This window comes from Brassica oleracea, chromosome C5, assembly GCF_000695525.1.
Source record: "Brassica oleracea var. oleracea cultivar TO1000 chromosome C5, BOL, whole genome shotgun sequence".
NCBI classification, from domain to species: domain Eukaryota; kingdom Viridiplantae; phylum Streptophyta; class Magnoliopsida; order Brassicales; family Brassicaceae; genus Brassica; species Brassica oleracea.
This window is the reverse complement of record NC_027752.1, coordinates 30,037,718-30,050,062: the sequence shown is the minus strand read 5'-3', so window position 1 is coordinate 30,050,062 and position 12,345 is coordinate 30,037,718. Positions and strand designations below refer to the sequence as shown.

Here is a 12,345-nt window from a genome sequence, read left to right as displayed (position 1 = left end):
TAATTAATTAAATTAGACTTTTTACTTATATAATTTTTGTAATCGTTTGTATTTTGTCATAACAAAAATTTTAAACCATGGATCATAAAATTTGAATGTAAGACTTTTAACAGTTTTAGTAATTTATAGCCGTTTGTAAAAATTCAAAATATAACATATACATAAAAATCTATATTTTTATTATATGGTTATTGTGGTTATTTAATTTATTTAATAGCTTAAAATTAAACAAATATGATAGAAGATACACTATTTTTTATCAAATCTTTATTATTCAAAATCATTAATTGCCATATATACTTTAGCCACATTAGGAAATTCCGTAAATTTTATTTAAGAAAATAATAAAGTACATTAATGATAAATTTATTGTTAGTTTAATAAAAAACTTATTATATAATTAGATGGACCAACATATTTCTCTAATGATTCTAAGAATTATTCTAGTGATGACACGTGGCTACAAAAAGAAGTTGTAATGCTTCTCAAATAATATATAGGGGATTTTGTTAGCTGTGATCTTTTCAAAAAATACAAATTATTTGTTATGGCGAATCCACCGTTTTACGACTCTGCTTTAGTCATATGGAAACGCAATCGTTTTGGTTCAAATCTACGAACTCTTCTTCGAATGAAATTATGAGGTGCGTTAAAGTATCAATCTTTTCCTCTCTTTCTTTCTAATGTCCATGGTTTTATCGGCTCTAGGTAATAAAATGACATTCTTCAACTCGCATCTGAGAAATGACATTCACTTCCGGTCATCTTGTCATCCAAGCAATGTATCTTATTCAGTACTCCTGTTTCATATTAAGTTTTGGGTTTGTGCACACGGATTAAAAAAATAATTAATTTTGTACATTTCCTATATAAAAACACAATTACCAATACACCTAACCATATTTCAACCAATAGAAAAATAAATTACTGAATAAAACTAATAAATTTTGCATTAAAATCGAAAACGATACTTATTTTGTAACGAAAAAAATTTTCTACAACAACACTTATTCAAAAACGGAAGGAGTAGTAAACATATGAATCGTCTAATGGATTTGGTTATAGTGTTTGTAGTCATCCACCTATATGGCTAAATGTCTCTTATTTTTTTTTCTAAAAACAATCGGACATTTATAGTACTCGCAAACACATGTATCAAACCATACTATTACACATAATCTCAATTCAAAAGTACCACCTCATAGTCAAACACGTAAATATATATACTATTTTCGAATATAATTATATATTCTAATTATAAAATATACGTAAACACTTGAATAACAACTTAAAATCAAAAAAATAAAATAAACATGCATAAGATTTAACAACAATCAACTGATCACACATCAACATAGAGTAAGATAGATAACTAAAATTCAAACAATAAGATAATATAACCAAGGTAGATAAAATACTGAAAAGACAAAGTCTCATAGTCTCTTCTAATTAATTATAAAATATATAAACACTTGGATGCAAACTTAAAATCACAAAAAAAAAAGCATATATATATATATATATATATATATAAGACTTAACAGCAATAATCTGATCAAACATCAACATAAGGTAAGATAGCTAACCCAAATTATAACCAAAAGATAATAATACCAAGATAGATAAAATACTGCAAAGACAAAGTCTGAAAGTGAAATGAAACAAAGCAAAGTCTGAAAGTGATATGGAATAAAGCATAGTCTCTTAACAAACCAAAATCAGCTTTTAAAACTTGTTAGCCACATTTGGTACGCTTAGCTTCTCCTGACTCATCCCTATCAAAACTCCTTTTCACCGCTTCATCTACGGAATCTTCATGCTCACTGGAAGGACCATCCACACGCTTACCCATCTGTAAGGTCTCTTCAACCGCAGGAACAATCACATTCTCTTCTAAGTTGCCATCAGGTGCTGTAGCTTCAAGAGGGAGCACCTTTGTAACAGTCAAAGCTTGGGTCTTACCTTCCAAATTGTGTTTTGAAACCTTAACAACGAACTTGCGAGTTTGCCCAATGGTATCAATCAGAGCCTGTGGCACCGGGACTATGTGATCATCTCCTACGCTATCATTGGACTATCATAAATAAAAACCCTTATGAGAATGCACTTCGTAACATGTATGAAAGACATGTTTTACAATCACCTCAAAGTAGCTCTCAACCAATTCTGATGCTGGCTCCCAGTCAACTCACGCCCAGCGTCACCGAGAAGCACAAAAAACACCCATGGTCATTGTTGTCATAGACAGAGAGCTTCGTAAGATACATGTAACAGAGGAACAGTGATAATGAATGCCAGAACGTGTGAGTTTACAAAACTATAACTCTTACTCTGCAACACCGGCAACTTCAGCTTTCCCACATTTCTTACACATAAGCGTAGTAGGCCCTTTTGTCGCCTTCGTCTTGCACCCACCGCAGGAAATATAATACCATGCACAACCATGCACAACATCATCAATGGTGGCTGTGCACTCAAACCAAGCAACCTGCGTAATAGTAATATGAAATAGTATAAACAACTAAGACCAGTGCAAAGAAGGTGTAAAAGTATGAATTATTGTACCTTTGATCCTTCATGCTTGATGTAGGAGAACAGCTCCCCTATTGTAACCGTCTCTGCCTTAGTCACAATGTCGGGATTAACCCTGTTAGCAACATCTGAGTTTGAATCCAACCTGAAAATGCTCAGCAAAAAAAAAAAAAAAAAGTCAGACAAAGTTACAATGCTTGCTCAACAAAAGTGTGCCTACCAAGTCAGATAATCTCTGGTTGGCTGAACGTCCAAGTCAAGAAAGACACTGGAGGATGATAGGGAGGAGAGAGTTAGAGCGCCTGCATAACAACAATTGTTAGCATAACATACAAAAATAAATTATTACATCATAAAGTTAAAAAAAAAAAAACAAATTACTCAACACATAATGCGACTAATCCATGTTCCTCAAGCATCCTAATTACATCTCTAAACCATAAGCAGAATTTTGGTAATACTAACCTCCAAACCGTTTCGGGTTTACAGTAGTCACCAGAATAACACTCGGAGTGTTTCCATGCGCTTTAAACTTCTTACAGAAGTCTGTAGCAGCCTTGTCCCATAGGTAGAGCTTCATCACAGGACCACTGCAACAAACAGAAACACATGTGATAAGCGAAACGATATATGCATAGATTGAAAAATCTGAGAATAACTTACTCATGTGTCTGGACATGAATCAAAATACGCCGAGAGGAAGCTATCTCGACTTCATCAAGCACAAGACCGTCAGTCAGAGCCTGTTCACCCACCAGTTTTATGTGACCAACATAATCTGCCATAAGAAAATAATAGAGCTTAATACTCTATATCAAGGAAAAACAGAACTTAGTACTCTATATACCAAACAACGTAGAACATAGAAATCAAAAATAAACGTCTAAGATTGAAACATAATATCAGCCAAATCAAACTGTGGTCAAACCATAAATTCTAGTCTAAACAGATAACCATGAAACATAGTATCAGCCAAATCAAACCAATGACAAACAATAAATTCCAGTCTAAACAGATAAGACCGAAACATAATATTACCCAAACCAAAATCAGTGACAAACAATAAAAACCGTTGATAGCTTACCATAAAGATCCCCTCCGAGGTCACAGCCTGCTTCAAACTCTTCATACCCATGGAACCGGAACCGGTCCTCAGGAAAACGAACCGAACTGTCCTCAAAAAGAGAGAGGACAGAGGTCCATGAGAAAGTAATGGTCACGATTGGTTCAGCAACCCGGTACACAGTCTTGCTCATAGACCCATAAAAATTAGTGAGTCTGTAAATGGAACTGGAGATCATGTGTGGCAAATAGGTGTCAATCCTTCCTGATGGGATGAATCCTTGGATCACAGTACCCTGTTGTAAAGAAAGCAATGACTGTGAGTAAACTTATCGATCAAGCATAACAAAAAAAAATAAGAGAACAAAGATGTCGGAATACACCTGTTCATCAATAAGTAGCATCTCTATACCGATAAGCACCTTCTTAATTGCGTTTCGAGCCTCCCAAAAATGGATCAGACGAAACCTTAGCTCGCCTTCTTGTGGACCAAATTTGACATCTTTGAAGAACATCACTTCATGGGTTTTGGCCGAGGCTTCAGAGCTCACAACAGCCTTGGCGTTTGGCTTTCTCGACATGGGATCGACAGAGACAGCCTTGGCAGAAGAGTCACGGGGTTGATCGGTACGGTTGATCGGCTCAGCTTCCTTTTCCGTTACGTTTCTTGGAGATAAGGTCGCCGTAAACAGAGGATTTGCTGCTGGATTTCATCGCTTGTGAGAATTGATCTTGTGCATAACAAACACGAGCTGAGAAGATCATTATAAAGGAACTCAGATGAAGGAAGTCGAAAGGAATCCATAAATGCGATTCTCGGAGGATTCATTGCACAGAGATTTATTATTGTGTTGATTGAACGACGATCAGCCGAGAAGCGGTAACGACGAAGCGTAAGCCATCGAAGGGAGAAGACTCAGCATATTAGGGTTCGAGCTGTTTCACCGATATGATTCAGCGGTTCCTTTCTTCAAGCGGATTGGGCTTATAGGCCCATCGTATCACAAACAAAAAAATGAAACCCAAGCCGAGTGTGACGTGGACAAATAAACTCACCTTATTGGCTGATTTTTATGGCCGACGTGGACCCTCTATCTGATGCTGGTATTTGGCTTTTACTTATTGTATGATATCTCACTTATAAGTAGTAGCCAGATATTTCAAAAAGCCACAAGATACAAGCTGAACAAACCCATAGTTTTCAAGAATCCAATAGGAATTAAGAATAATTCGCCCCAAAGATCATTGTTTACAAGTTCTAAGCCAATAAATTTTATAGTTCAGAAACTTTATTTGTTTTTTCAGGAGCCACCAACTCGGCCACAAGTCCCGTGTCATCGACCTTCCTCATATATACAACAACACTTGATCAGTAACCTTCCTCATATACTTTATACAAAAACACTTGATCAGTACATACCAAAACAAAAGACAGAGGAAGGATTTCACTTAATTTTGAAATGAGGGCGTTGATCACGTTACACCTTGGGATGATTCTCTTCTCCAAGCACTGTAGAGTTTCAAACTACGGTTTTTAGTGGCCATTTCACCACAAACTCAATCTTCCTCTTGACCTAATCTGAGGGAAGTACTGGGCCATCACCGCAAACTCATTCCTAGGTCTAGAAGTGTTTCAGTGATTTTGGCTACCTTCTTCTTTATGAACCAAGGCATTGCCTCTGAGGTTTGTACGGCTCGCTGGTAGTCGGCTTCCCGGTACCATTAGGTTGGTTGTCAACGCCAACCGTTTGGTCGGTGTTGAACAGCTGTCTCTTTATCGCCACCGTCGGGTTATTTAGGTTTCCAATCAGAGGGGCTAGGATGGCGGCTAAGGCATCAAGCTGTTCGGTCGTCGCCTTTTGAGCTGCGTCCTGCTGAGCGAAGCGCTCCATGATGGAGTCGATGAAGGCTGCTTCGGTTGGTGATGCTTCGACGGGAGTAGGCTGGCTCCTCGCCGGAAGTCGAATCTTCGAGAGTCATGCTGATCTTTCTTAATGCTACTTCGTTTTACCCCACTGTGGGCGCCAAATGTTTGAATCAAGTTCAGTTGGAAACAAGTAAAGAGAGGCGGAACTCGTTGATGGGTTAGTACGAAGATGTTTTATTTGATCGGGAAGCGTTGCTCGGTTACAAGTAAAGGAAAGACAGTCAGAAAGTAAGCCGGTGCTCGGAGAGCTAGCCGGAAAGTATAATTCGACGAAAATACAAGAGTAAAACCCTAATTTTAGCCACCAAGTCTGTGTGAATATTCGGATCCCCCTCTCGGTCTTCTTTCCTCCCTTTTTGTATCCCAAGGCGTGTCTGCCTCCGTTCGCCTAGGTTTCCTTGCCTTAATAGGCTTGGTCCTGCTTGAGGGCCGAATAAACCGGCGGAGATACCGCTCTTAAGCCGTGCTGATGTGCCTCATGTACGTAGCCGAGTAGAAGTGGTCTTAAGCTGGCGAAGCGCGCTTAACCAGAAACTTTTATCGTAAACCGATGTTTCTAACCGGTTTATTGGACTAGATCTTCTGTTTTTCGGGCCTTGAATAGAGATGTAATCCACCTCCTACATTGGACAAATTCTCATTGCAGCGGCCGCAGCTGTTGCTACTCCTGCTATTAATCCCCGGCTCCTCCTCCGAGGTTTTTTCCTTCTCTTTTTCTCCGAGTCTTTTTCACAAGATGAGAAAATGGTTAATTATTGGCACGTTAAACGAGGAGAACCAAATGAACTTAACCAAATTTATTTATATGAACTAGAGGGTTTGGGGTTCCATGCATGTATATGTATAAACCAAACCAAGCCATATGTAAATTCTACTTGGATTTGGATATGAAACACACAGAAATATACATTTGCTTTAACTACCAGATAATCATCGAACAAATGAAGGGGGGTGTATTGAACCAAAGGTTTTAGAAGCTTTTAGAGTGTTTTAGTTTTTATGGGATTTAGGTGAGTTTTGAAGTTATTTGGGTGATTTTGATGAAATTTTAAAAATAGAAATAAAAATCTTAAGTGATTTGATAAAATATCTTGCATAGATTTTAAAGTTGTTTAGGTTATTTGAAATAGTAAATAATAGTTTTAGTCAATATATTTTTCTTCTTACGGGTTTATCTACCTAATAACACTATGAATATGCATAAAGAAATCAAACTTGGCCATTATCCTTTGTCAAATTTCTCAAACTAATGGATAGTAGATACTCGTGCACATAGATGCATAGACAAATGACAATGACTCATAAAAAACAATTTAGAAATAAAACAAAGTAAAATAAAATGATACTGCACAGAGATCACGTATGTAAAGCATCTGCCTACAAGTTTCTGCTATATTAGCTCTCCAATTATTAGTATTCGGAAAGTATTCTAATTAGCCTCATTTCCAAAAATTCTATTATGACTATCCCACCCATTTTCTTACCATCCCCTTCTTTTTCCCTTCCCACCGTTACTCTTTCATTTTATCCTTTTTAATTTAAATAAAATCTGTCTCTAGGTCCCACGTTTTTTATATTTTATTTATTTAAATTTAAATATGGATCTCACTTCCCACCTCTTCTCTTTTCCGTGCGGTCAACATTTTTTTTGTTTTTTTTTTTGATAATTTCCCACTTCCTCTTAATTTCCCAATTCTCTTTTTTGTTCATCGGTTCCTTTTTTTGCAATAATCTGGGTCTTACCTGTCTTTTTTTGTTCCCTGTTTTTTTTTGTAATAAGTTACTTGTAAATTATTATTCACCTAATATACTACAAAAATGAAAATAATTTTGTTGGCTTCCACTTTTCTCATTTTTTATTTCCATAATAATATTATTAACAATAAAATATCCGGAAAACTATTTAAATAAATTTAAATCAGAAATTAATTTTTTAAAATTAATGTAATAAAATATTTAAATAAATTAGTTTTCCTAAGTTCAAATTATTTATCTCATTTACATAAATGATTTCAAATTTAAAATATTGTATTCATTTATTTTGATGTTCTATATTTATTACTGAATTAATAATTTATAAAATAATATTTTTTCAGATTCAAAAAATATTATTTCCTAAGTTTTTTTCCTTCAGTTATTACCTTTTATAATAGGCTCAACGTTATGCCGCCACGAAATTTCCAGCCGTCGATAATGACGAACGACTCTCTGCTGTCGACCCCGTCCTCTCCTCTCTTAGCTTCCCCACGAGAATTACGACTGCCCTCACATCAAGCATAGCCGGTCGTCCTTCGCTATGATTGAGTCGTCGCAATTGTAACCGGAATTAAGACAGAGTTATAGAGGTGAACGATTCTCATGGTGTGGTGAAGAGAAAAAGAAAACTCAAAAAAAAAAAAATTGATTAAAATCCCAAAAAAATAGTGAATGATCCGTATGCTTTGGGTTTGGATTTGGATAATCCGATTGAAGCATGGTTGGGTTTTTTATTATGCAAATTCATTAAGTCCTTAGATGTCTTTTACTTGTTTTCTGGTTTCAAAAATATTCAAAAAGAAAATCTTCTTAGAACTGGGGCATATTAGAATTTTTGAGTAAGGTTCTAAGACATTTTAGAATAAAGTCCTTAGTATTCACTCTACGAGCCTAACTAATAATCGAGTTCCACTTTAACCGTGACATGTGCGCATGTTTCCTCATTCTCAATGTCTGAAAAGTTCTGTTCGTTTTTACTAAACTAAATTGAGCATCTGAACTAAGATATGTGTACATGGGACCCCTCTGATCAAAGAGATGATGCTCAGGTTGTGGCATGACTTGTTGGTGTGAAGCACTTCCTCTGCTTCTTCTTATGCCCAAGTTTGTGTTAAATCATTCAACACACTGTAGGCAGAATGTGTTGACTTAATACAAGTATATCTCTCACCATTCTCGGCGGCTCTTGAGTGTAAAGCATCAAGCTTCTAAGTTCTCTCAATCTTGTTGGTTGTCATAGCCAAAGGCAAGCTCGAAGATCTTAGTATAGTCATCCACAAAGTAAACATCCAGACCTTGTGCATTATCCGCCAGCTCTTCAAAGTCTCTCTGGTTTGCCTCTAGAAATATTATAGTCTTCACTTGACTCTGTCTGGCCGCTACGGTTTTCTCCTTCACCTAAAATATAGTGTACAAAACTTGCAGTAAGTTCTGTAATATGTCCAAAAAGCATTAACAGAGTGAGAGAAAGTCTAGAGTAACTAACTTATCCCACCAATAGGAAGAATAAAATTCATCAATTTATCACTAATTCAACTTATCAAAACCGTCAATATTTACATTGGAAGGCAAAAAAGAAAGAGATGCGAGGGACAGATAAAGAACAAACTCACAAGACCTGGTTTTTGTCTATGAGCTTCTGAGTTGAGAAGAAAAAAGGTCAAAGTGATTCATTGCATCGCAACTCGAACCGATCAACAATTCTACAACAAAAACGGTGGTGAAAGCTTCCTGAGAAGTGATTAATACCGAGATCCATGAACTCGCCCTTACTCTCTTCGTCCCGTTCTCTACGATGACTTACTCAATTGAATCAATTCGAGGTGCAAGTGATGAAATCACCGTTCAGGTTTCACAGAATTTTAGGTTAAAGAACTTGTTACAGCAAGAGTCGGAGGTTTTTTTTTACGGCAAGTCAATATTTTTTTTTCTTTCAATTCTCTCGAATAACATCTATAGAAATGTTATTCTATGGGGTTGTTTTTAACTAAAAAAATGAGGTAACCTATTCTTGAATCCTCTTTACAAAATTTATTTTCAAAATATTGTTTAACTTTGAAAAACACTAGATATGATATAGTTTTTATAAATTGTTAATTGAATAACAAGAGATTTCAAGTGATATTTAATAACTTTGTACAAACTCCACATTAAATAACATGGGATTTGAAATTGTTTTTTTAAATCACTACTTGAATAACGTGGGATTTTAATCAAATCTCACAATTTCCAAAAAATCCTCGATTCAATAGACCCCGAAGACTCAAACCAGATCATGATAAAAAAATTGTCAGAATACATAAATATTCCACTAACCGATGGATCAAGCAGAGTTTTGCTTCTTTTTCATATACATCAAAAACGAACCAAAAGACAGCAAACTAAAATGATAATGAGATCACCAAATCAGACAGACTTAGGAAAATGTGGAGACAAGAGCTTTGCGATCTCTGTGAATCCAACTGTGTCTTTGTCACCGAAGATGGTCTTCAACTTATCGTCGCATATGATCTGCTTCCTATTCTCCGGATTCTACAATTATAAAACAGATGCATTCTTTAAGATACCATCATCTCTAAACAAAAACATCTAAATCCATACTAAGTCTGTAAACATTTCAGAGACAGAACAAACCAAATCCGACAAACAAAACAGTTACAACATAATACAGCTGCTTAGAATCAGTCAAATGAACCCAAAAATTGTTCTATTACACAACACAAATCGAAAGACTGAGTCTCCAAGATACTGATTAACACGAGAATCAAATTATTTTCCAAAGAAATTTCATAAACTGCTCAAACGACTTTGCTTACACGCATCAATTTGTTCTCTAACTATTCTACAATCTCTAGTAAAACAATCTCTATAATAATTGAAGACAGATGCTTTGTAAACAGAGAAACACATAGCTAATAACAGATGCTAACTGAAGAAGATACTAAGTCTGTAAAAATTTTCAGACAGAACAAACCAAGTTCCACAAACAAAACATGATGTTTTCAGTTACTACACAACATAATCTTCTTAGAATCAGACACTTGAACCCAAATACGTTGTCATTTTACTGTCTCCAAGATACTTGAACTAAATAATTTCCACATAAAAATTGCTCAAGTGACTTGTCAACGCACGACAAGTTGAGTTCTCTACCCACTCTAGAGTCTCCGAGAAAGCAATCTCTCTAAGCGCATAAACAATGGAAAAGTTCAAAAAAAAAAGACCTAGAAAACTGTACCTGGAGGTTGTTTCCCTTGATATGCTCCCACACTTTCTTCACGGCAGTGGCACGAGAGAGCTCGCTTTCTCCAGCGAAGTTAGCCAGCGTCTGTGAGACCGGAACTGTCTTGAGAATCCCTTTTCCTTCTTTACCAGCTCCACTGCCTGCTGCCGCCGCCGCATTAGTCGCCGCCTTTGCCATCAGTGTCCTGCATCCTCCGAAAACCCTAGAAAAAGCCGCCGCCATGTCTTCGTCTTCTTCACACGCTCTGGAACTTTCTTCTTGTCGAGAAGAGAAACAACTAAAACCCTAGAACCGAGAGACCAAAGTCGAATGAGAGACGCTTTAATTAACAAGGAAGGTAGCTAAATCATTATGGGCCTTTATATGAGCTTCTTTGGGCTTCGATAAAAAAATGTTAATTCGGGGAATGATATATGGGCTAAAGTTAGGGAAACGCCTTCGTTTCCTTTTGCTCTACCTCCTCTAGGTCGTCACATGGCGGATGCTAAGTAAAATGTAAGGGTTAATGTGCAATTTTTAAATTATTTTTCTTCAAAGTTGACGACACGGCGTCGTTTTTGTTGCTTTCCTCCCTATCAGTTACTTGGCGGATGCTCCGCCGCAAAGTCTTCGTCTCCGCTACCTAACGGTAACGTTGCGGTGAGTGTAAACCAACATCATTGTGTTGATTACTTTTGTAAATGGCTAGTGACATTAACGGCATATATGCAAGTTCCATGAATGGTATATAACATAGATGAGTTATATATGGCTATTGATATTTTAACCTCCTTTCAACTAATCTATGTGACTATGTTGGTGTTTCATTCAATATGATCCAGCATTTTTCTTGGTTTAACAGAGTTTATGTTCACTGGCCATGTTTTGAGCTGATGCATACTTCACCTTTTGGCTCCCTTTTTTTTTTATCTAAGCATCATATATCACCACTACATTGCATGTTCACTCAAATGGTGAATGGACAAGGCGTTTCACGCTCTTGGTTATATATCTCTTGACTTATAGAGATGGCATTTTCTCATCTGTTCTGGTTAACTTATGCATCTTGTTATGGTAGATTAGCTTGTGGTCATGTGTATCTTAATTTAGTACAGTGCAAAAACAGCAACTAGTGTTTCTCCAGCTTTATGAAATATATAAAGGGAAGAAGATTAGATCATATTTTTTTGCTTTCGTATGCAAATCACTACAAAGATGATGCGTTTAGGTCTGAGAAAGCAGGAGTTAGTGAATGACAATGCGTTTCACCACCACTTTGGTTAAATATATATATATATATGACTTTAAGGAGATGGCGTTTCTTCATACTCTCTGGTTAATTTATGCTATATATCTCGTTCAGGTAGATAGGCTTGTGCTTAACTGTCTCTTAATTTAGTATACTAAAAAAAACCCAGCAAGTAGTATTTTGTTAACATATATAAAGGGAAAGAACATGATTAGATCATATGATTTCTTGCTTTCGTATGCAAATCACTACAAGGATGATGATGATTTATTTAGGTATAAGAAAGCAGTAGGATTTAGTGAATGACGTTACTCAAATGGTGAATGACAATACTTTTCACGAAGTTGGTTAAATATTTTTGACTTAAGGGAGATGGCGTTTTCTTCATACTCTTTAGTGAATAATATATGTTATCTCGTTCAGGTAGTTAAAGCTTGTGGTCATTTGCATCTTAATGTAGTACACTAAAACAGCAACTAGTGTTACTCTCTCTAGTTTTATAACATATATAAAGAGAAAGAACATGATTAAATCATATGTTTTCGTGCTTTTCATATGTGAATCATCACTACAAAGATGATGTATATTTAGGTCTAG

At 36.1% G+C, this 12,345-nt stretch overlaps 2 protein-coding genes across 2 annotated transcripts; both read right to left on the bottom strand.

Annotated features, from left to right (window-relative positions):
• Positions 1 to 1,735: 1,735 nt before the first annotated feature.
• On the bottom strand, positions 1,736 to 4,175 carry LOC106344958. Its single transcript, XM_013784244.1, has 8 exons — positions 3,978 to 4,175; positions 3,617 to 3,890; positions 3,196 to 3,310; positions 2,998 to 3,122; positions 2,753 to 2,834; positions 2,566 to 2,677; positions 2,331 to 2,488; positions 1,736 to 2,063 (listed from the first exon to the last, which is right to left on the bottom strand). The coding sequence occupies exons 1-8, from the start codon at positions 4,173 to 4,175 to the stop codon at positions 1,736 to 1,738; spliced, it is 1,392 nt and encodes a 463-aa protein (XP_013639698.1).
• A 5,345-nt stretch (positions 4,176 to 9,520) lies between these two features.
• Positions 9,521 to 10,832, bottom strand: LOC106292945 (upstream activation factor subunit UAF30-like). The gene is made up of 2 exons (XM_013728614.1): positions 10,515 to 10,832; positions 9,521 to 9,808 (listed from the first exon to the last, which is right to left on the bottom strand). The coding sequence occupies exons 1-2, from the start codon at positions 10,740 to 10,742 to the stop codon at positions 9,683 to 9,685; spliced, it is 354 nt and encodes a 117-aa protein (XP_013584068.1). The 5' UTR covers positions 10,743 to 10,832; the 3' UTR covers positions 9,521 to 9,682.
• Positions 10,833 to 12,345: the final 1,513 nt, after the last annotated feature.